This window comes from Suricata suricatta, chromosome 1, assembly GCF_006229205.1.
Source record: "Suricata suricatta isolate VVHF042 chromosome 1, meerkat_22Aug2017_6uvM2_HiC, whole genome shotgun sequence".
Classification (NCBI taxonomy): Eukaryota; Metazoa; Chordata; class Mammalia; order Carnivora; family Herpestidae; genus Suricata; species Suricata suricatta.
This window is the reverse complement of record NC_043700.1, coordinates 113,445,428-113,467,691: the sequence shown is the minus strand read 5'-3', so window position 1 is coordinate 113,467,691 and position 22,264 is coordinate 113,445,428. Positions and strand designations below refer to the sequence as shown.

General features: G+C 35.6%; 1 protein-coding gene across 3 annotated transcripts in view; it reads left to right on the top strand.

Moving 5' to 3' along the window:
• The window catches only part of BANK1 (B cell scaffold protein with ankyrin repeats 1), a 278,763-nt gene that overhangs the window by 85,520 nt on the left and 170,979 nt on the right, over nt 1–22,264 (top strand). For all 3 annotated transcript variants that reach the window (XM_029942644.1, XM_029942650.1, XM_029942661.1), the window contains exons 5-6: nt 1,971–2,110; nt 18,612–18,717. In XM_029942644.1, the coding sequence (XP_029798504.1) occupies nt 1,971–2,110; nt 18,612–18,717 (246 nt within the window). The remainder of the gene's footprint in view (nt 1–1,970; nt 2,111–18,611; nt 18,718–22,264) is intronic.

The following is a 22,264-nucleotide window of genomic DNA, read 5'->3' as shown; positions in this document are numbered from 1 at the left end:
TTTTTTGTCTATCTAGGTTTGATATGAGCAAGGAGTTCCATCTTCTTTCACTATAAGCCATTTTTTCTCCTTCATAGCTGACTCCAGTACCCTTGCTTGATTTGGTGATTTGTGTGTACTTCAAGTGTTAACTGTTACTTCCCTACTTTAGTCTAGAGAGTAAACATCAGAATTCACTTTCCTTCTCTTCTGAGTCTTTAAGTTAATTGCCTGTATTTTTATTAAAGAGCTATAAAATGTAGATCTCATAATGACCAGAGTCAAAGTAAAATAATGCTCAGATAGTACAGGGTGCTATTGATGAAAGACCAGTTCAATAATACATATTTAAGGAAAGCCTCTGAATCAGATAAATCCATAAAGAATCCTCTAAGGTCTTGATTTAATAACTGACATTCAATAGATAAAATGTATACAGCAAAGACAGTACTTCAAAGGACATCTATCTCTTGGGAAGATTATTCTAAAATCAGTAGAACTAATAGGACAAGATATCAAGAATAAATCAGTTCATTTGCTTTCATGTTAGAGTTTAAAGAAATGAGAATATTTTAAGTATTCTATATCAAAGAACTACCATGCAAATCTTATCATGTATTTCTCATGATTCATCATTTGACTTTCTTTCAGAAGGTTAACACCCCATTGTAAACTCTAATATTTTTTCTGACTGACAAAATCAGTATCTTCTTTGAAAATCATCTTCCTGAAATCTACCCAAATTGGTTTCATTTGGCCCAGAGTTCAGTAACTCCAGAACCCTCTTTACCATATGTAGGCAACTTCAGCTGATGAGATGTACACTATCACTTTCAGATTTCATTGCATTTTCTCTTATATTATCTTCTGGATGGATACTTACTTTGGGAAGAAAGAACTTTTATACACATAGTTTCTTTAAAATGCAAGTGAGGTGTCCATTCAAGCAGGGGAAGAGAACATTGCAGCCTCTTGATCTAGTTAAGCTTAAGATTGCTTTTGTTGGGTTTAAATCTCTCTGAGCAAAATCGGAAGAGGCCCTTTAATCTCTTCAGGAGATAAAGTAAAATTAACGCTTAAATCTTAGAAGCTTTCAAATATCCAAAGCCTCATCAGGTGGCTATGGTTAGAATAGGCTTTTTTGGTCTTCTACTTAATGGCTTATATTCCAAACCCCAGATGTCTGGGTGACAATTTTCCAGGACTATTTAGGAAATATCTCCATGACAGTCAAAATTTTTAAAGTGTGTTCTGTAAGTAAATTTAAAAGGTTATTTTTGTTTACTTTTGTTACAGTAAAGCAAAATAACTTTTTTTACTGAAACGATTATTTATTGGTACTCTTTCACAGTGACCCCATCATTCTTAGGAAACTTTAACTCTGTTGGTATGTTAATGCTGAGTTCACAAGGCAGTATGTCAGTCACTTTCACAACTTCTCCACAGAAAGGATTTTTATGAGTGTTTAGTATAAATAGTACTTAAATAGGATATTAAACTTGCTTTCCCCAGGATTTTTTTTTGTTGTAACCAATTGCATAAAAGTTCTATAATTTCAATTGATTCTACTCTGTCTTTTTCCAAATACAATTTTGAGAAGCTTGTCTATAATTAACAAGAATTTTCTTCATGAGATTATTAACAGATATACAACTTTTAATGAATGACTGCACTGTCTTAAATTCAAAGTATTATGTAAAGAGAATTACAAATTACTCCAAAACAGAGGGTTAGTAGTAGGGAGAAAAGATTTAGGACTTTGCTTTTACCATAATTTTAGCACATGGTCAGATTCTGTAAGATTTTATTTAATTCAGTCTAATATTGTACATTATATTCTGTGGGTACTAAGGATACAAAGAAACATTTAGTGCCAGAGGTTAGTAAAATTGTTATGAATTCTTAAAGATTTCTTCATATTCTCTGAAAGATGTAATAATATGCTACATGCACCATATACTCAGCTCCTAACTCTTGTTTGCATTTGTAAGATTTTCCTCCTGGGTCTGTCAGTGTCCATGTCTACTGTGATGGAGTCATTAAGGCCACAACAGAGATTAAGTATTCTACACCAGCAAAGGCCGTGGAATGCCTACTGGGAGGGGCAGGTCCCGGAGATGGTACGCGCCAGGTAAGTTGATGTTTGCATGAAGCTGATAATAAGCTGAAGAGCCAACGCTGGATAACAGAATGCATGCTTTGCTATAAAGTCTGAAGGTTGGTTGAGTGAGAATGAATTACGGATTGACAGGAAGGGAAGAAACTGACTTCTGTGGTGCAGAGATGCAGATGAATTAGTTTCCTTAACTCAAGTCATTCCAGATAATGTCACCAGGAGACAGGTCGTCCATTACAAAATGGCTTTTGTGATGGACTTATTTTAAAGCTGTCACAGAGCAGATAAAGGAAGACAGAAGGATTAGAGGGAACGCTTAAGAAATGAATAACTCCTCGATCCAGATCAAGACAGTACAAAAGAAAATTCTGATCATCTGATGCTTCGAGGTTAAGGGGTAAGACCAACCAAGAACACTCCCAAAAAGAGCTAATATAGCATTAATCTAAGGAATTGTCATTTTCACATGGAAACTCGCAAACCCGGTGTACATTTTTCTTAGTTTCATTTATTACTGTTACCTGATAATGAAAATTACTGCTTTAAATTGACAGTGTTTATTAGGAATTCCAGACTCACGAAATGTTCAGAGAAGTATGCAAAGAGGCATTTTCAAGGCCAGGTTCTTTCTGCAGTGTGACAACCCATTACTGAACAAGGACTTGGTGAGGAGTTTCTAGTCTTCTCAGAAAGCCCTGGTTTGAGACATTCTCTGGTGAATGTAGACGCTGCCAGTGTCCTCCTGGATGTAGAATGGGACATTTGCATTTTGATTCATCTTAAGCCATTGGCTTAACTTCTGTATTTTATCTGTTATTTTTTTTTGTCACCTGATTCACTTTCAATAGAAAGAAAGCTTGTTTCATGTGGAACATTTATCTTTCATGTGCTTATTCCATCAAATTTTCAGAGTGAAATAAATGTCTTTTTTTATAGTACTTGATAATTAGATTATAACCGTATTAACTGCCTTGGCTTTTTGGCAGTAGATGGAGAGGTAAAGGTGAAAAAGAGGTAGCTGAACAGCGAGATCTTAAAAGTTACTGCAAAACACTCTATAACAAAACCATCAACAATAGTGTGGTTGGCAGGCTGTCATGAAGCCTTATATGTTTAAACTAGTTTGGAATTGGAGGCTTTGTTATTTATGTGTGACACATTTTTTCTCTTAGAACAATGGCAAGGGTAAAAATGTGTTAGAGAAAGACAGAGTAAAATAACATTTGTCAAACTGGCGAGTCTGAGGACATTTGATAAAATGTCTATATTGCAGTTGCAAAGCAAGAACAAAAGTAATAGCTTGAAATATGGATGGTTTCATTTTATTAGGACAAGTTTTGAAATATGGACTGTTTCATTTTATTGGGACAGGTCTACCTATCTTCCACTTTAAAACTTCCGTTCATTACAAAAAGATTAATAAAAGTGATAGATTTCATTATCAGTATTCCAGTCAGCGTAGAAGTAAAGTAACCCTCCAAACATATTTTTGTGTGGTTTTGCCTGTGGGAAGGAAAAACATTTTGTACACAGGAAAATCATAATTTATGACTCTTGGATAGTTTTTTAAAATGCTGTAACTTGCCAAGTCATGGTTCCTTCTACAGCTGTGAGTGAATAAATACTGTTTTGCATTGTTTTCAGATAACTTGAAAACACTATTTCTTTTTCACCCTCAACCTCAGAAATGAGAGGTGAGGAACAGATTATGATTACATTTTAGGATTCTCCTCTTTGTCTATTTCTGGTGGCTTTCGAAAGGAAAGTTGCTAGACCGCCACAGCTTGGTTTAGGCTTGTCCTATTAGTAGAGAGCCACTTTGAACCTGAGTGAGTACCGAGAGAAAGAATTATTCTGCCTGGTGACAGCAGACCACAGCGTGGTAAGAAGAGACACTCAAAGGTTAGGTGTAATCAGTACAATTTAACACTGGCTTACGAGTTTTGCTACTGTCATCAGGGGACCTAGACCTGTTGTGGAATTGAACCAAACAAATTCTGAGTCAGAGAACTCGGGCTAGACTGCTGTGTCCTGTCCCAGGCCTGAAGGAAGGACAGTGCTGCATGCGTCAGCCTCCATCAAATCTTAGACAACATATGACATGGAGTTCTCCAGTCCACTGATAACCTGAATTTATCCCTTTATGAATTCACAGAGATAGTGAAAGGCAGACTCCACCCTTAATGAAGAAGGAAGAAATAGAGGGTCTATTCCTGTGTGTTTTAGGGTTATTGGCCACAGCGGAGGTGGTACAATCCCCCCTTGGAGGCATTTGGATTTACCTTTTGACTGGCTTTGTTCCCAAGTAGATCATATTTTTGTCAATTGTGCAAAAAGCTTTGCTTTTCCAATACAGCATAGAATATTACAGTAATTGTTTCTTTCATATGCCCACTATTCAGTCATTAAATTAGGAAATTTGAGTATTTTGCAAATAGTCCACTGAACATCCCTATTCAAAGAACAGTATACATTGTACTTTTATTCACTGTAGTTTTATTTTATTCACTGTGTATTTATAAGGACACAGCAGATTTCATTTTTTTCAATGTCTTATCTACTTAGCCGAAGTGGAATATTGTAATAGCCATCCTGAGTTTTCCTGTAAATCTTAATGGCAGATGTGCCTTAAGTGATCTTAACAATTAGTAGTAAGATACTTCCTATAATCATTTAAAATAATGTGAATATTCTGTGAATTTGAGGAAAGAAATAATAATAAGAAATACGTGGGTTTTATTTTTCGATAATCCTAGAACTTGTAATAGGAGACTTTATATTATCATTTAAAAGCTGTTGGGCATATGGTATCTATCCTTCTCTACCATATGTTTGCATTCATAGGTCTAACATGAGAGACCTGGCAGGGGACCGTGGGGAGAGGAAGGGGGGAGAGTGAGGGACACAGATCAAGGGAGACTACTGAATACTGAAAATGAACCATGGACTGAAGGAGGAGGGGGAGAGGGGGTGATGGTCATGGAGGGGGGCACTTGTGGGGAGAAGCACTGGGTGTTATATGGAAACCAATTTGACAATAAACTATTAAAAAAATAAATAAAATAAAATGGAATACATTCCAGAGGGAAAAAAAATAAAAACAGCTTTTGGGCATAGAGAAAAAGACCATCCTGTGAATTTGAGAAAAGAAAGGATAAAGAATTTGATTGACTTAGTTTATTTTTAATAATGTCCATTAAATTTTGAATAGTTTACCTAAATCAGCTTAATTATCTGCTTTCTAAATCATTTCATTTTTTTGGATAGATATTAAATCCCAGCATGTAGCCTCATAAAGGTGCAGTTTCCAGAGCATTACCCAAAACAACAAGTTGAAGAGAGACTGGATGAAAAAACAAAAAAATTCCAAAGCCCACCTTGGGAAGATAATTAGAAATCAAGTGCTAGTGTTAGAAATACTAGTAACTCCTATTTAACTGAGATAATTAAAACCTTTGAGATATTCATTCTATTTACGGAAGTGTCTGGGGACAGCCATAAAGTTAACATCACATAGGAACTAGTAGATACAATATAAGAAACCAAATTAGGTCAAAATGCTAAAAGAACATAGCAATTATTGATCAAAGCATTAGCATCATATTTGTTAAAAAGAGGTTTTGAAATGATACCAAATAACTCTCCATAGGTGTATTTCTTATTGGTAAAATGTCTTTGTGTTGCATGCGTTGATCATTTTGCATGGTTTGCTTTCTATCTGTTGAAATCTTATTTTTGTCTTCATGTTAGGTACACTTCATTTGCAGTTTTTATTAGGTTGTATATATGATTCAATGTTTCGTTTGCTGCCTGCAAATATTTAATGCAGTATGAAGCCAGCTACAGTTGGGGTGAGGGAGACAGAGGGAAGACATAGGGAACTCTCCTAATGTGAGGAACTCCCTGGCTGTGAATAGTTCTCTTGACGGTTAGTTTTTTCACAAGGTTAAATTCAGGTGTTAGCAGGTGTCTCCCTTAAAGAATTCTTTGGGAGATTTTTCCTGGGGCCTTTCAGTAATTATTTTTAGGTTTTTGTCTCCTGGAAAGACCAGTGAACACCTTCCTTCCTCTTTCCATCCGTTCCTGTTGATAACGGGTGCAAGCGCATCTGACCTCTAAACTGTACTTCACCATAACACTTCTTTGCTTCAGACTTCGAGTGACTCACTGGATAAGGTCCACACTCCCCTGAGTGGCACACGAGTCTGCAGAGTCACAAACCTTACCACACATGGGCTCTCACCACAGGGTTCCCTCCGTGTCTTCTTAATTGTCTCCACGATTCCTAATATTTTAGGATTGCTCGCTCTTAGCGCGTATTCTGCTATTCCTCCCCTTGCCCTTCTTTAAGGCGTGGGCATTGTGGTTTTCATCTTTGCATACCCAGTTACTTTCACACAATTAGTTCCTGACACATGAGACACCCTGACACAGAAATGGGAAAAAAACAAGTGCTTGCTTTTTCTTCTAGTGCTCTTTGAAAACTAAGTAGAGATCCACAGTATAGGACTATAAATGATGAGATGGAGAATGAATTATTTCTCAAATTGAACAAGTGAATCTGATACCTACTAAAGTGAAGAACTCTCCAAAGCCCATGATACTAGAAAAATGAAGAATTTGTGCTCAAAGCTTTTCTTCACGTTCTACCTCAGTATGAGCTGTATGCTGATCAGCAGTTCATGACAACTTTTAACAGCTATATGATTCCAGATTCCAGGCTTCTTTTCTTTTGAATATTAAGGAAATGTTTGCTACTCAAAAAAAAAAAAAAGCCCAAGATATTGTCTCCCTTGCAAAGGGCTGCATATTTTCTTTTCCTTTCCTTGAAAGTGACAGCATAGCATAGGAGAATTAGTCCTGGATGGAGCAGGAGCAGGAGTTAGATTCTTTATCTGAATCAGCAATCACTTCATGAGAGCTCATTTTCCTTAGTGCGAAAGAAAATTCCTCATGTGTACAATAGAGGAAGGTAGAATACGTGGTCTTCAAGGCCACTTTCAACCCAGCTATTCTATAACTTTATGTCAAGAAAAAAATACTTAAATTAGGAACTATGACCTTTCTTATCAGAGAATTTGGACATTTATTTCTTTCTAGATTCATTTTTCACATTGTTTATGCCCCTAATTAGAATGGATCAGTAAGAATAAGGTGTATCTATTGAAGCTTGATATTTTACTGATCAAATAAGTGACATTTCCTTTGTGCCATGTCTCCACCTGTGGTAACGATTAAGCGGTGGCTAATGATGCCTTATTAGAGTAGTTCAGACTTAAACAGTAATACTGACCCCAGGTACCAAACATTGAGTCAAACAGGATTATACCGCTTAGTACCCTTATCCACTTACTTAGGAAAAAACGAATTGGTTAACTTAAAAAAATTTTTTTTTAATGTTTTATTTATTTTTGAGAGAGAGAGAGAGACAGCGTACACAGAGGAGGGTCAGAGAGAGATGGAGACACAGAATCTGAAGATAGGCTCCAGGCTCTGAGCTAGCTGTCAGCACAGAGCCTGACGCAGGGCTCGAACCCATCAACCACGGGATCATGACCTGAGCCAAAGCCAGATGCTCTAACGACTGAGCCACTTAGGAGCCCCCAAATTTATAACTTTAATCAAGTTATAAAATTAACAGCAGACATAGCAGCTGATGTAGGGGGGAAAACAAGTATTTCTGAGTGCAGTTACTTAGCCATTAATACAACCATACTTTTAGTTTTCTGTAATTCTCTATCTTATAATCCATCTCAGTCCACATTAGCCCCATTCATTTTAGCTTATGTTTAACTACTGTGTAGAATATAGTTTATTAATGACATTTTAATATGGTTTCTGCTCACGCAGTGGAAAGAAATACTCCCTCTATTATTTATTTCTCCCAAACTAAGTACCTCTCTTTCTTCATACATTCCCCTCTCCTCTTGTCCCTGGGGTGGCTTTGACTGCCCTTTGCAGGAGATGTCCATGGGGTGGTGTGGGTGCTGTCTATCACTGACCCCATGCATGTGCAACCTTCTGCCTTACTCCCTGGCTCTTCAGAGATTTCAGATCTTCAACCGTAAGAAATATTGCCAAACAATCCAGAAAACAAAGCACAAGTCAAACACGGTTTACAATGTTCCTCCATAGCTATTATTCATAACAAGATAATTAGAGAAAATTAGGGAATCTGCCTCTGGAATGAATCCCAAATCATCAATAACCCTTTGGCAATTAGAAGATTGAAAAATACTGGTGGCAAAAATGGGTTTATTTGTATTTTTTAAAAGTCATTATGCATTCTGTGGGCCTCTTTGTTAATAATAGTTAGGGTATCAACAGTAAGATAAAGAAATAAAGTAACTCTGTAATCTGGGATCTCTACATTGTGTTAAGCATTTATGAACTATGCTTCAACATTAAACAGCATCAAGACACAGGAGATGAAGTAAAAGAAATCTTTGACAAGGAAAATTCAACTTCTAAGAACCCTACCCTGCCCTGCCCTGCTCCGTGCTCCCTGCCCCCGCCATCAGGCCGTCAGCCATTTAGCCATCCATCTTATTTCCTTAAGTAGCAGCACACAGACCAATATAGCACATCAGTGTTGCTAAAGTCCCGCACAACAAATCCAGTGGATATTTTTCTTGCTCACTTTAACGTGAGTTTCAGTAGCAAATGTCACCATTGAACAAACTCACTTTCTTGATGTTTTTTTCCCCCTTTAGTTTTCATGAGACCATATCTATTTGGTATTCCTCCTCCTTCCTTACCCTTTCCTTTTCAATATCCTTTGCCATCTCTTCTTTTTATGATCTGGAAGATAAAGTTTCAGTTTCAGTGTTTCAATTCTTAGACTGTCCCTTATCAGGTTATCTCATTAACTTATAAGATCACTGGGTGGCTCTGTTGGTTGAGCGTCCGACTTCAGCTCAGGTCATGATCTCACAGTTCGTGGGTTCGAGCCCCATGTCGGGCTCTGTGCTGACAGCTAGCTCAGAGCCTGGAGCCTGCTTCAGATTCTGTATCTCCCTCTCTCTCTGACCCTATCCTGCTCATGCTGTCTCTCTCTGTCTCTCAAAAATAAATAAAAACATTAAAAAAAATCAAATCTAAATATGGTTTTCCTTTAAGGCTCAGTCTTTCTCCCTCGGCATAGTCATCATCCTCAACTCAGCTGAAAAACCAGAAACATCTGAGTCTTCCTAATACCTTCTATTGACTCTCCCAACACGTTTAACCTGTCACTAAGCTGTATCAGTTTTACTTCCTAAATATTACTCATCTCTCTCCACATCCCTCCAGTTCTAACTAATACTTCAGTCCTCTGCTTCCCCTTGTGCCTAAACTACAGTGGGCTCCTGACTGGTCCCTCGCCATGTTTTCTCACACATGAGTTACTTATATCAAGTCCATACTGTGAGGGTTTGTTTTTTTTTTTTAAATCTCATTAGGTGATGTTCCTGCTCAGACTCCTAAACAGATTCCAACCATGGTATGGATTAAAAGAAAAAAATCTTTAACGTGGACAATATGGCCCCAAAGACATTGTCCCCTCTCTTTTTCTCCAGCTTAATCTCACTCCCCATTCCTGTCCAGCTTTTAGTTCCTGGACTTTGAAGTTCCTAATTTTCTACCACAGGGCCTTTATATATGCCCTTCTTCCCAGGCTCCTGGAAACACTTTTCCAGTCTCCTTCCCCCTTACTGTCTTCCCCTGGTTAATACTGATTTCATCTCCCAGGCTTTAATTCCAGCATCTCCCTTTCAGTGAAGCCTCCATTGACCTTGTATGTTTCCCTATGTTTCTCTTTATAACAAAGACCACATTCTAATTTGGCATCTATGTGTGTGATACTTTGTCAAATTAATATCTGCCTCTCATTAGGCTCCAAAGTCAATTAGGGGAGAGATGTTGTCTGTTTGGTCCCTTGTTAAATCTCCAGAGCCAAGTACACTACCAGACACATAGCTGCTGAATACCTATTTTGTCCCGTGAAAGAATGAGAAGGTGAAAGCATTTGTACATCAAGTTCGCCACCCAACCTCCAGTGATGCAGCTCTCGGAGCCCCTTGTTCCAATAGCCACCGGCTCCCAACAGCCACCGGCTCCTCCATCCACAGGCACAGCCCTTTCTCGAAGCTCAGGGCAGTGGACTGCTGGCTGAAGCGGTGCTGTTTCTGACTGAAGCAGAAAGAGCAGGGAAAAGAAGGGTAAGACAACAAGGGAAGAAACCAAGGGAAGATAAGATGATGAGACCAGTTCTAACTGTGTACGTTGGGAACTAGCCCCCAAACAATAGAAAAAACATAGTTTTAAAAAGTAAGGAAATCATAGTCTCATTTACAGGAGGCTCTTTTGAGAGGCATTTCTTTGAGTGTATTAGTGCTGTATTTGTTTTTAAATTTGTCTTATTACCTAATTAACAGTAAGCTGTTACAAAAGGGTTGTGAAAAGGAGGGAAGGGTGAGGAAAGTCGTGGTTCTTTAAGACTGTGCTTTCTAATGCCTACAGTGGGTAAACTGGGTTTTCGTTTGCTTAATCTCACAGCCCTAATCTTAAATATGTGTATTAATGAATCTACTAATGTCATTAAGTAAGCTAATGTTATGAAATATATATATTAAATAATTATTAATGACTTTTATTAACCTGTTCAGGTTTTGTCAAATTAAAGCTTTGAGACTTTTTGACATTATGCACAGGAGAGTCAGCCTGAGAAGTTTAGCATAATCAGGCTTCTATAAAACTTCTAGAAAAGTGTTTTTTAAAAATCTGTATTAGATTGCTTTTAAATAAATTTTTATGTTTATGCATGACTGATGGAAATGGCACAAAATGCTATTTGTTCCCCAGAATTTCATTTTCTTTTATTATGTGATAATATAACTTTTATCTGGGCACATGCTGGTCCAGGTAAATACTGCACTTCCTGGTGATCTTTAAACTAAGTTGCAGTCATCTAACTAACAGCGATGGCGTGTTGGTGGAAGTGATATGTGCACATTTCTGATCACGTCCTCGAAAGAAGGTAGAGTCACTCCTTCACTAGCTTTTTTCTCAGACCGACCACCGTGCTAACAAGGAAGCGATGGATGAACTCCCTAGGACCACGAAGATGAAGTATTGCAGCAAAATAAAATCGAGCCTGGGTCCCTTAATCGGGGAGCCACCACATCAGTCCTAGACCACCTAATTCCAGGCGTTCGTGTTAGAGAAATAGGCTTCCATCTTGTTTAAGCCATTGCCATTTTGGGTCTCAGCACTACAGTAGCAAAACCTGTATTCTGATTAATTTAAAATATATGTGTAATTTAATTTAAAAATTTAGAAGGAAAAAACAAACTGTTTTGTTTTGTTGCTGAAAAAGCCAGTTTGGGAAGCTGTCTCCCCCTTACGGACTTGTGTGCTTCTCTAAATCACAGCAGCAACATTTCATGAGTAGCTCACATTATAGTATTTAGAGAAAAGGGAATTAATGTGTCCTGGATATTTAACATATTTACTCATTTAAACTCTTACATATTTTGTCAGTTAAGTATTTTTAAGGCCTATGACTAGTGAGTCCTGGAGCAAGAATTTCAACATAGATTCCTCAGATTTCAAAACCTATTTTTTTCTTGTTATAATATTTTCTTCATGTTATTTAAATATATTCCAGGGATGCCTGGTGGCTCAGTCAGTTAAGCCTCCAATGTCAGCTCAGGTCATGGCCTTATCGTTCATGAGTGTGAGCCCCCCGTCAGGCTGCCAGCTTGGAGCCTGGAGCCTACTTTTGGATTTTGTGTCTCTTTGTTTCTGTCCCTCCTTCTCACTCTCTGTCTCTCTCTCTCAAGAATAAATAAAACATTAAAAAAATTAAAGGTATTGCAAAGTCTATGAATACTGAATGAATAATAAATATAAAATAGTTGAAGGGAGCCTTAAACTGCATCGTTCTATATTTTCATATTTACCTTTGCATATGTAGTCACATATATGTTGAAATTCTAAGAACTGACTCATCCAAAATTAGAAAAATTAATTTGACAAAGAAAAATATCTCCTTTATCTTACCCTAATCACTTATTTAGATTATTCCTTTAACTGCTTGGAGTTAAATACTCATGATGTTAAAAAAACAAAAAAAGGCTTTGCATAACCCTGGAAAGTATTTGCTTTGTTCCTTTACCTATCATTTTCTTTATAAGCTCCAATAGGAAATTTTGTTTAAGATATGTTATATAAACTAGTTATCAAATTCCCCTTTAAATGGCCATTTTGGCTCACGTTGACAGCTCACATTATGAACAGTGGGACAAACAAAATGACCTTTCTTTCCCTAGTTAAACTTAAACAAGCATAGCAATTTGTATAATAATAACATGTTTTCAGCTCAACAGTTGACTTTCCTTTTAGCTATCTGAAGGTAAAGAGTAAAATGTAACTATTTAATGGGCTTTGTCCTATAACATTTTATAACCCTCCCATGATTGTTTCACTGAAGTTGCTTCTCTTGCCAAACTAGACACTTTATTCTTGCTGTCTTTCCCTACCAGATCTGAAACATTCATAGTCTGTGGCCAACCTTACAAGTTTCTTCACCCACCATCAATGCTTAAAACCCTTTCTCTTTGCCGGTCTTTACGATGGAAGATGGCAAAGCCAGATTCTCACATTTTTAACCACCTGTTTAGCTAGAGATTGTCATATAAGGCAATTTTAGACCATGAGACACAAGGGGACGTCTTTGGAGCTTTTGCTTTCATGATTAAAAAAAGAAGAGGAATGGATGTGGTTGGCAGTAGACACGTTTACCGCCCCCCTTCCACATATGCCCCTTACCTTCTAGTTTCTGGATAAACATATGATGTTTGGAACTGCAGTGTCCATCACGAAACGATGGGACCAAAATTCATTCTTTACTCAAATACTATTTCAGATGTAATTATTTTCTCTATGGCTGGAATGTAGTATTAAATATCGTGTGTTTAGGATGTAAAGACAGAAGTTAAAATCCTTATAGTACTTACTAGCTCTGCAGTTTTGGGTGTTAACTAAGGTTTTAAGACTAAATAATTAACTAATTTTACCATAGTAATCACATCTATTTAAAAAGGCATTTAAAAAAGTCTACCATGCAGGAATGTTATAAACATTTCTAGACAAATTATGTAAAGCCTAGTGTGTTCTAGGGGCCCAACATGTGGTTATTATTACAACCTAGACTCTTTGAGTCTGTTTCATTGTATAGATTTATCCTACACCTACAGCATAGAGCCTTGAATACCAGTCCAATCATCAGAAGTATCTCCTAACTGCATATGGTATGATATGATATGATATGATATGATATGATATGATATTGTCCTAAAATTCTGTTAATGATAGTCTCCCAATGCTATCAGGCCCAAGCAGTTTCCAGCCCTTATTCAAAAGAGGAGCAAACCAGACTCTGAAAGGGTGCTACTATGTAAATAGATAGTCATCTTAAGGAACTCAGCTTTTTGCAAATAAATATTTGCTTTGGTGTTTTCATTTATTTTTCTGGTTCATTATTTTTCCTAATATTTTTGTTTTTATCTAAACCTTTAATGATTGGAAATTGTAGATGCAGAGGTATTTGTAAGAAATAATAGAGATTGTGTGTTTGGTTTGTGTTTGATTTGTGTTTTTCGGGAATGGTCCATTTCATCTAACTTGTCAAATGTGTGTGTGTAAAATTGTTCATAGTACTTCCTTACTATCCTTTTTCACGTCTACAGCATCTATAGTGATAGCTCATGTTTTGTTCATGACATTTGTCATCCATATCTTCCCTCTTTTTTCTTCAGTCTTGCTAGTGGTTCGTCAATTTTACTGATTTTTTAAAAGAATCATCTCTTTTTTACACTGACTTCCTATTTTTGTTTTCAGTTTCATTGATTTCTGTGTTGTATTTATTATTCTTTCTGCTTGCTCTGAGTTTGTTCTAATCTTTGTTGTTGTTGTTGTTAGGCTGTTATAATGGAAGCCTATTTTATTTATCTATATTTACTATGTTCTTCTTCATTTTCCAAGATTCTTTATCATATTCTTGCTGTTTAGAGAGCTTCCTCTATGCATTGTTGTAGGGTGCATGTGCTAACAATAAATTTCCTTTTTTCCTTCTTTTGAAGACATCATGATTTTCACTTCATTCCTAAAGGATGCTTTTGCTGGGCATAAAATTCTTTGTTAATAGTTCTTTTCCTTTAACTTTTGACAGATATTGTGCCACTTCTTTGTAACTACTATTACTACCATGTTTCTAATTGTTTTCACCCTATAGGATAAGGTGTTGTTTCCCTTTAGCTTCTTTCAAATTTTTTTTCTTTATTTTTAGTTTTCAGAAATATATTAATGATGTATCTTGACATGAAATTCTTTGGCTTTAACCTGTTTGTGGTTTGCTCAGTTTATTCAGTCTATAAGTTTGTCTCTTGCTAAATCCAAGAAGTTATCAGCCATTATTTCTTTGTGTACTTTTTCATCAGCATCCTCTCTTTCCTCTGCTCCTAGGATTCTGATCACAGGAATGTTAAATCTTTTGTTATAATCTAACAGGTCCCGGACATTTTGTTTGTTTGTTTTCATTCTATTTTGTCTCTGTTGTTCAGTTGAGTATTTTTCATTGTCCTATTTCCAAGTTTCTTTCCTTTGCCCTTTTCATTCTGCTGTGGATCTCATCCACTGAGTTTTTTTTTTTTATTGCTGTATTTTTCAGTTCTAAAAATTCCAATTAATTCTTGTTTACATTTTCTATTTTTTTACTGAAACTTTGTATTTTCTTGCTGAGATTTTCTCCTTCTTCTTCTCTTTCTCCTTCTCCTTCTTCTTGTTCTTTCTGAGAGTGAGAGAGAGGGAGAGAGCATGCACAAAAGGAAGGGTAGAGGGAAAGGGAGAATTTTAAGCAGAGAGATGATCTCCTCACTCAGTGCAGAGTGCAATACAGGGCTCAATTTCAGGACCATGAGATCAACACCTAAGCTGATATCAAGAATTGGACTCCTAACTGACTGAACCACCTAGGTGCCCCAATAGAGGCTTTTTAAAAAAAAATTTATTTCAAGAATTATCATAATTGCTTGTTGAAACATTTTTATCATGACTCTTCTGAATTCTTTTTAAGATAATTCTAAAATCTTTGTCCTCTGGTATTGGCATTTATTGATTGTCTGTTTTTATTCAGTTAGAGACCTTCCTAGTTCTTTGACATTTTATTTTATTTTTTGAGAGACAGAGTTCAAGCAGAGGAGGGGCAGAGAGAGAGGGAGACACAGAATCCAAAACAGGTTCCACACTCTGAGCTGTCAGCACAGAACCCAATATGGGGCTTGAACCTGTGAACGTGAGATCATGACCTGAGCCAAAGACAGAGACTCAACTGACTGAGCCACCCATGTGCTCCTTTCTGGCTCTTTGTATAACAATTGATTTACTATTGAAATGTGGACTACTCCATCTTCTCAGATGTGGAATTCTGTAGTTCTAAGTATCTTTTAAAACAGATATTTTATATATTTTTCTCTTTTAGGAAGAAATACTTATTATAAGAAAGTTGTTTATTAGGGATAACTTTATATATATATATAATGTATATTATATATTAGAGAAAGATTATATATTATATGTATAGAGAGGGATTCAGATTCAGATAGTTGTGATTTATGAATATGTATGTGAATAACTTTTTAAAATTATTAATCAATCACACATTTCATCACATGACACTGAAAGAATTCTGGAAAAAGTCATGTATTTATTTCATATGTACAAAGTTTTTCTTATTTTGTAATATCCTTCTGTCTACTTTGTGTCAGTTTTTTCTGATTTCTTTTTCTAATACTCATTATAAGTATAGATCTATGCAAAAATGCATTTGGATGTATGTTTATATTATTTATATATGTAATTTTTCCTTTAACCAAATACTAGCATCAACATGATTTTATCATTTTATCCTACTATTATTTTCACATCAGTTTCCTCATTAATAACTAAAATCTTAGGATGGTTGCAAATGTTGCTGAATAAATATTAAGCTATTCTACTTTAATCTCTTTATTTGAACAACAATTGTATCAACTTCATTAAGTATGTTTTGTATTGCACAATTTATTTTACAGAGAGGAAAATTTATGGCATTTTTAAATTTCAATGCCAGTGTTTATTAGAAAGGATGCCTATTTATGACCTTGAAATTTAAAAATAAGCATAGCTATTTATATCACATTTTTCTAGTTAGGATATCTTCCAAGGAGAAATCCTCGGGATTATTTTTAATAGCCATTTCATGATTTTCACATGCTTCTCTTATGTCCTATACCATTTTTTGTGGGCATAATACTAGTAATATAATTATGAAATTGAAACTAGAAGTCATTCAACCATTTATGGTAAGCTGGAATATTAAAGGTATCTGTATTCTCTCCTAATTAAATACATGTCTACGTGGTGAGGGTGTTTTTTTTCTTCTTCTGATTTTAAAAACACTGCTACTTCAGTTTTTAAAATTCAGTGGTATAAGTTGAGCATTTCTCACATTAAAGTGTCACAGTGCCTCAGAGAAAGAAATGGCACTTCTCAAATTCCTACTGGGGAAGCTTGCTCTTTTGAATTCTCATCTGTGTCTCACAATCTCAGAGCTGGAAGGAATCTGAGGTTATTCTATGCCTAACTTATACATAAGTGTAGTAGCTCAATGACATGTCAATCTCTCCATGTTAAATCTTGTATACTTTGGGGAGGAAATAGTGAGACTATCTCCTTCTACAGATATGTCACTGACTAGATAATAGCCTATGGTCAATTACACAATTTTTAAAGAAAATTTACAAACTAATGTTATGATTTTAATATTTTCATGGTCCCTTTCATCAGTTCCTAGAGCTAAGACATGTTCTCTTTGAGCTTTAGGATAAAGAAAGTGTAAAATATCTTGCCAGTAATGTTTTGCCCCACTGCTCTTATCAAAGGCTTCCTGAAAAGACTATTAATTACATATATAAAATTGTCACATCTATACTTATAAGATAGGTTCCATTTAGTATCCAGCCACATAAGCTGTCATAAGCATCCCTGAACTTAAATAAGCTTAATTTTATCCATGTATAAACATTTCCATGTTAAGTATTATAGGCCTTAAATAAATCTTCGTTGCTTACAGGATTAATTACAAACTTTTTATTTCATATACAAGACACTTTTTAAAATGTCCATTTCCTTCTGTCTCCTTCTGCAGTCTTGTGGAAATGCCTAAAATCATGAACCGTATCATGCTTTCTGATTCCTCCATGACTATGTGCAGTTTGTGCCTTTAGTCCGGAACGCTCTTTATACACATAGCAATCTCAGTGTAGCTCATCTCCTCTATGAAGCCTTTTCTGACCATTTTCTCCTGTGTGGAATTGAGCCACCTTCCTTTTGCCCATACTGTACTTGACACAGAAAGACTTTCTATCATAGCACCTAGAACTCCATTCACTGTCCATATGTTTTTAGATGACTATGAACTTCTTAAAGGTGAAGCTTATTGTCAGATCTCTCCTTCCTTTAAAAAAAAATGGTCCACAGCTAACGGTTTCACATACTCCATAGCATTAAATATATTCATGTGATTTTGCTGAGCAGTCTATAGCTGTAAGTTGAGAAGCCTTCATCCTTTCTCCCCACTTTTGAGGAGGACTTTTAAAAACTCCAGAGAAACCTGAACCAATTTATTATTTAAGGCACCTAGATTTGTTGAAAAATAAAGATATAGAGTAATAAGAATGTCTTTTCTTTTCAATCTAGTCATTTAATTTCTGTGACTATGTATTGGCAATAAGTCTAATTTTATTTGGAAATCTTATCAAAAGTAGGAACTTTTGTTTCACAATCCTCTGTCCACTCCATGACCTCGTTGATTGGCACACCTCTGTGTCTCACATCTAATTGCTCCCAGCCATAGCTTCACAAAACTCAATTGTAGGAGAATGGTGTCCTCTGTAATAGGTTTGTCTTCAATAGTAGGATTCTACATGGCTTATTCCCAAATGCTCAGTTTAGGGAAATAGAATGGGCATATAGTTACTCTATATCGTGGAGAGGGACAAGATGAATATTTTCCCTCACTTTCACACAGATATGAAATAATCTGTTTAAGGCTCTTCCATTTCTGACATTTAAGTTGAAGAACCAGACTCAACATTCTATGATTTCATTTGTTAAAATGTAACATGTATTGTAACATGTTTATTTTTGAATCAAATTTCAGTGTTATCATTGATCTGCTATAATACTTTTTCTTAATTAGTAAATATTTAAGTAAATGTATTCTTACAGACACAAAGGCCTATTTTTCTCTTATTTTAATAACTGACTTTTAGGCAAACCTCTAATGTTTTGTATTATTCTTTCAAAAGAGGTATCAGTATTATTAGAAAGCTCAACCAGTATTTCTTCTAGCTAATAATTTTTATTATGTTGTACTAAGATGAGTTTCTGTGTAAATAATTGAACTAAGAAAATTTTTCTTTTCATTTGAAAACAGAAAGACATTGATGAACTTGATGATATTCTCACATCTGTATTCAAGCATGAGATACCATATTATGAGTTTCGATCATTCCAACCTGAAATCAACCCTCAAAAAGAATGTGAGTATTTTGCAACTGCATCAGTTATTTACTCTGTGCAACTATTTAAATATGATCTCTAAGAATATACCTAGCTGCTTGTTGATTTTAGCCCATTCCCATGCCCCAGTGAGAGAGCACATTTATAACAAACTTCTAAAGATCCATTTGGTAAATTCTTATTTTTTTTATCACAAGCCCTAAAAATGCATGTAACTTTTAAAATCAGTGAACCTACTTCTTGATTTTTATTCTAAGGAAATTTTTAGATAATTGATAATGGAGATTATTCATCATAGCAGTATTTATAATTACCAAAAGTAGAAATAACTTAATTTTCCAAACATTGGTAATTGATTACATAAATTTTGGCACATCCATTAATGCAACCATCATAGACAAATTTTATTATGAGTTGACTTGCTGGCTGGAATGACACTTTGATATATACTTAATTGAGTAAAAGCAGGGTACAGAGCAGTAGATAGAATATGATTTTCTGCTTAAAACAGTACTTATGTTTGGGGCACCTGGGTAACTAGGTTGGTTAAACATTGGCTCAGGTCAAGATCTCAGGGTTGGTGAATTTAAGTCCCACATCAGGCTCTGTGCTGACAGCTCAGACCCTGAAGCCTGCTTCAGATTCTGTTCCCCTCTCTCTCTGCCCCTCCCCGGCTCACACTGTCTCTCTCTGTCTCTCAAAAATAAATAAACACTAAAAGTAATTTAAAATAATAGAATATATGTTTATATATGTATATATATATGTAGAGAGAGAAAGATAGAAAAATGTATTCTGGACAAACAGCTGCTAATAAGTTTATGTTTAGTTGTGCAATTTCCGGTATTACACCTTTCTTTTCATTTTACTTAATCTGTATTTTCTACAATGACTGTATTATTTGTGTCAAAAAAAGAAATATACATACATATATTGAGAAAAGTATATAAAGGAGCTACTATGAGAAAAATCATACTTCTAAATTTTATAATGAGCTCAGCAGTATATTTTCAAAATTGCCTGTTCCTACATAGTTTGTTGACACACCGCTTATAATTCGCTTATATGCCCAGTATGTGCCAAACACTATGATAAGGACGTAATGGTGCATAAGACAGGCATGGAGCTAAAGAATATGAGAGGTCTGGTGTAGGCAGGCTGTAGGACTCTTTAGCAGAGGCTTTTTCTATGGTTTCTGTGCTATTTGAGGCAATTTTGTCATCAGGCTGGCAAGCCTCAAGGAAGCAGGAAGAAAAGAATTGAAATCTTAAGCACAGCCAACTGTGATTTACCCACATGTGCAGGAACCTGTAAGATATTTACATTATGAGTTTATATTATGCGGAAAGAGTAATAATGTGCAATTTTTGAATAAGTAACCCTGTGAGAGTGATGAAAACTTATTTTAATATTTTCCACATACATTTGAACAATTTTTAACTAACAAAGGGAAGGCAAGAAGTTAGGGTAGAAAAGAAACATAATATCATTTCTCAAATAAGACACTCATCATTTGACTGGGAAACAAGAGAATATGTAAGTTGTAATAAAAAGAAATAATGCACTAAACTCTATGGAATTGATTACATCAACAATAGAATTTTAGAGAAAAGCTGTATGATTTTTCAAGATGTGCTTCAGAAAAGAGGTAGGGTTTTACATAGTTCTTGAAAGATGTGTTCCAATGAGGAAAGAGAAAAGAAACAGAAGAATTCTAGGCTTAAGAAAGTTCATGGAAAGGTATAAGAACGGGATTATGACACAGGTGTAACAAATGCCTTCAGCATTGTATTTCTGTAGGTTTGTGGAATAAGAATTGTGAGATTGGAGAGGACAGAATGGTCTTCATTTTTATGGGTTAAGAGTTCTTGTTAAGTTTAAAAATGCTTCTCAATATCTAGCTTAGATTGTAGAATGTGAACTTTAGAGTCAGAAAGAATGGAAGAGTTCTGATCCCTTGTTTTCAACGAAAAAGAATTCTGGATGGGTTAAATCAGAGTTCCCGGTAATGTGGGAAAAGTCCAGCTTCTGTTTTTCTGATAAACTTCCAGGTAAAGCAGATGCTTTCAGTTGCAGACCTTTCACTGAATGTTGAGGGTTTAGAGAGAGCAGTGGTTCTTGAACTTGGTGCCTATTATAATTAGCCGAGTAGCTTTGATGCCTAAACCACCCTCCCCATTAATGAAGAATCTGGGGGTGAGTTCCAACTACTAATACATTTTAAGGTTTTCCAGGTGATTCCAATGGGCAGCCAAGTTTATCAGCCCCTTATTTCTTCAACATATCACAGACCTGCAAAATAATTCATCCTCATACAGATTTTTGGAATAGAGAAAATACTGCTCTCTCCTTACAAAGGTCAGAAGCCATTTGGCCCAGGATTCTTATTTGTTAGCAGATTTTTGATAACTGATTTGATTTCTTCGCTGGCTATGAGTCTGTTCAAATTTTCTATTTCTTCCTGTTTGAGTTTTGGTAGTGTGTGGAGGTCTTGGAATTTGTCTGTTTCTTCCAGGTTGTCCAGTTGGTTGGCATATAATTTTTCATAGTATTCTCTGATAATTGTTTCTATTTCTGTGATGTTTCTTGTGATCTGTTCTCTTTCATTTGTGATTTTATCTGTCTGGGTCCTCTCGTTTATTTTTGAGAAGTCTGGCTAGGGGTTTTATCAATTTTGTTTATTTTTTCAAAAAACCAGGTCTTAGATTCATTGATCTGTTCTCCTGTTTTTTATTTTGTTTTTTGTTTTTTTTTATTCTATACTGTTTATTTATGCTCTAACCTTTATTATTTCTTTTCTTCAGCTGGCTTTGGAGTTTCTTTGCTGTTCTGATGCTAGTTCCTTTAGCTATGAGGTTAGACTCTGTATTTGGGATTTTTCTTGTTTGTTCAGATAGGCATGGAATGCAATATATTTTCCTCTTAAGACTGCCTTTGGTGTATCCCAAAGATTTTGGACTGTCATGTGTTCATTTTCATTTACTTTTATGTATTTTTTAACTTTTTCTTTAATTGCCTTGTTGACCCATTCATTCTTAGTAGGATGTTCTTTAACACTCATGCATTTGGAGGCTTTCCAAATTTTTTCTTTTGGTTGATTTCAAGTGTCATAGCATTGTGTTCTGAAAACATGCATGGTATGATCTCAAATTTTTTATATTAATTGAGGGCTATTTTGTAACCCCGTATGTGATCTGTCTTGGAGAATGTTCCATATGCTTTCAAGAAGAATGTGTATTCTGCTGCTTTTGGATGAAAAGCTCTGAATGTATCTGTCAAGTCCATCGGGTCCACTGTATCATTCAAGACCATTCTTTATTGATTTTCTGCCTAAATGATCTGTCAATTGCTGTAAGTGGAGTATTAAAGTCCCTTGCAATTCACAGGAGTTTTCTGTGCCTCCTGGATTTAGATGTCTGCTTCCTTCCCCAGACTAGGAAAATTCTCAGCTATTATTTGTTCAAGTAAACCTTTTGCCCCTTTCCCTCTCTTCTTCTTTTGGAAGTCCTGTGATACAGATGTCATTATGTTTCATTGAATCACTTAATTCTCTAATTTTTCCCTCAT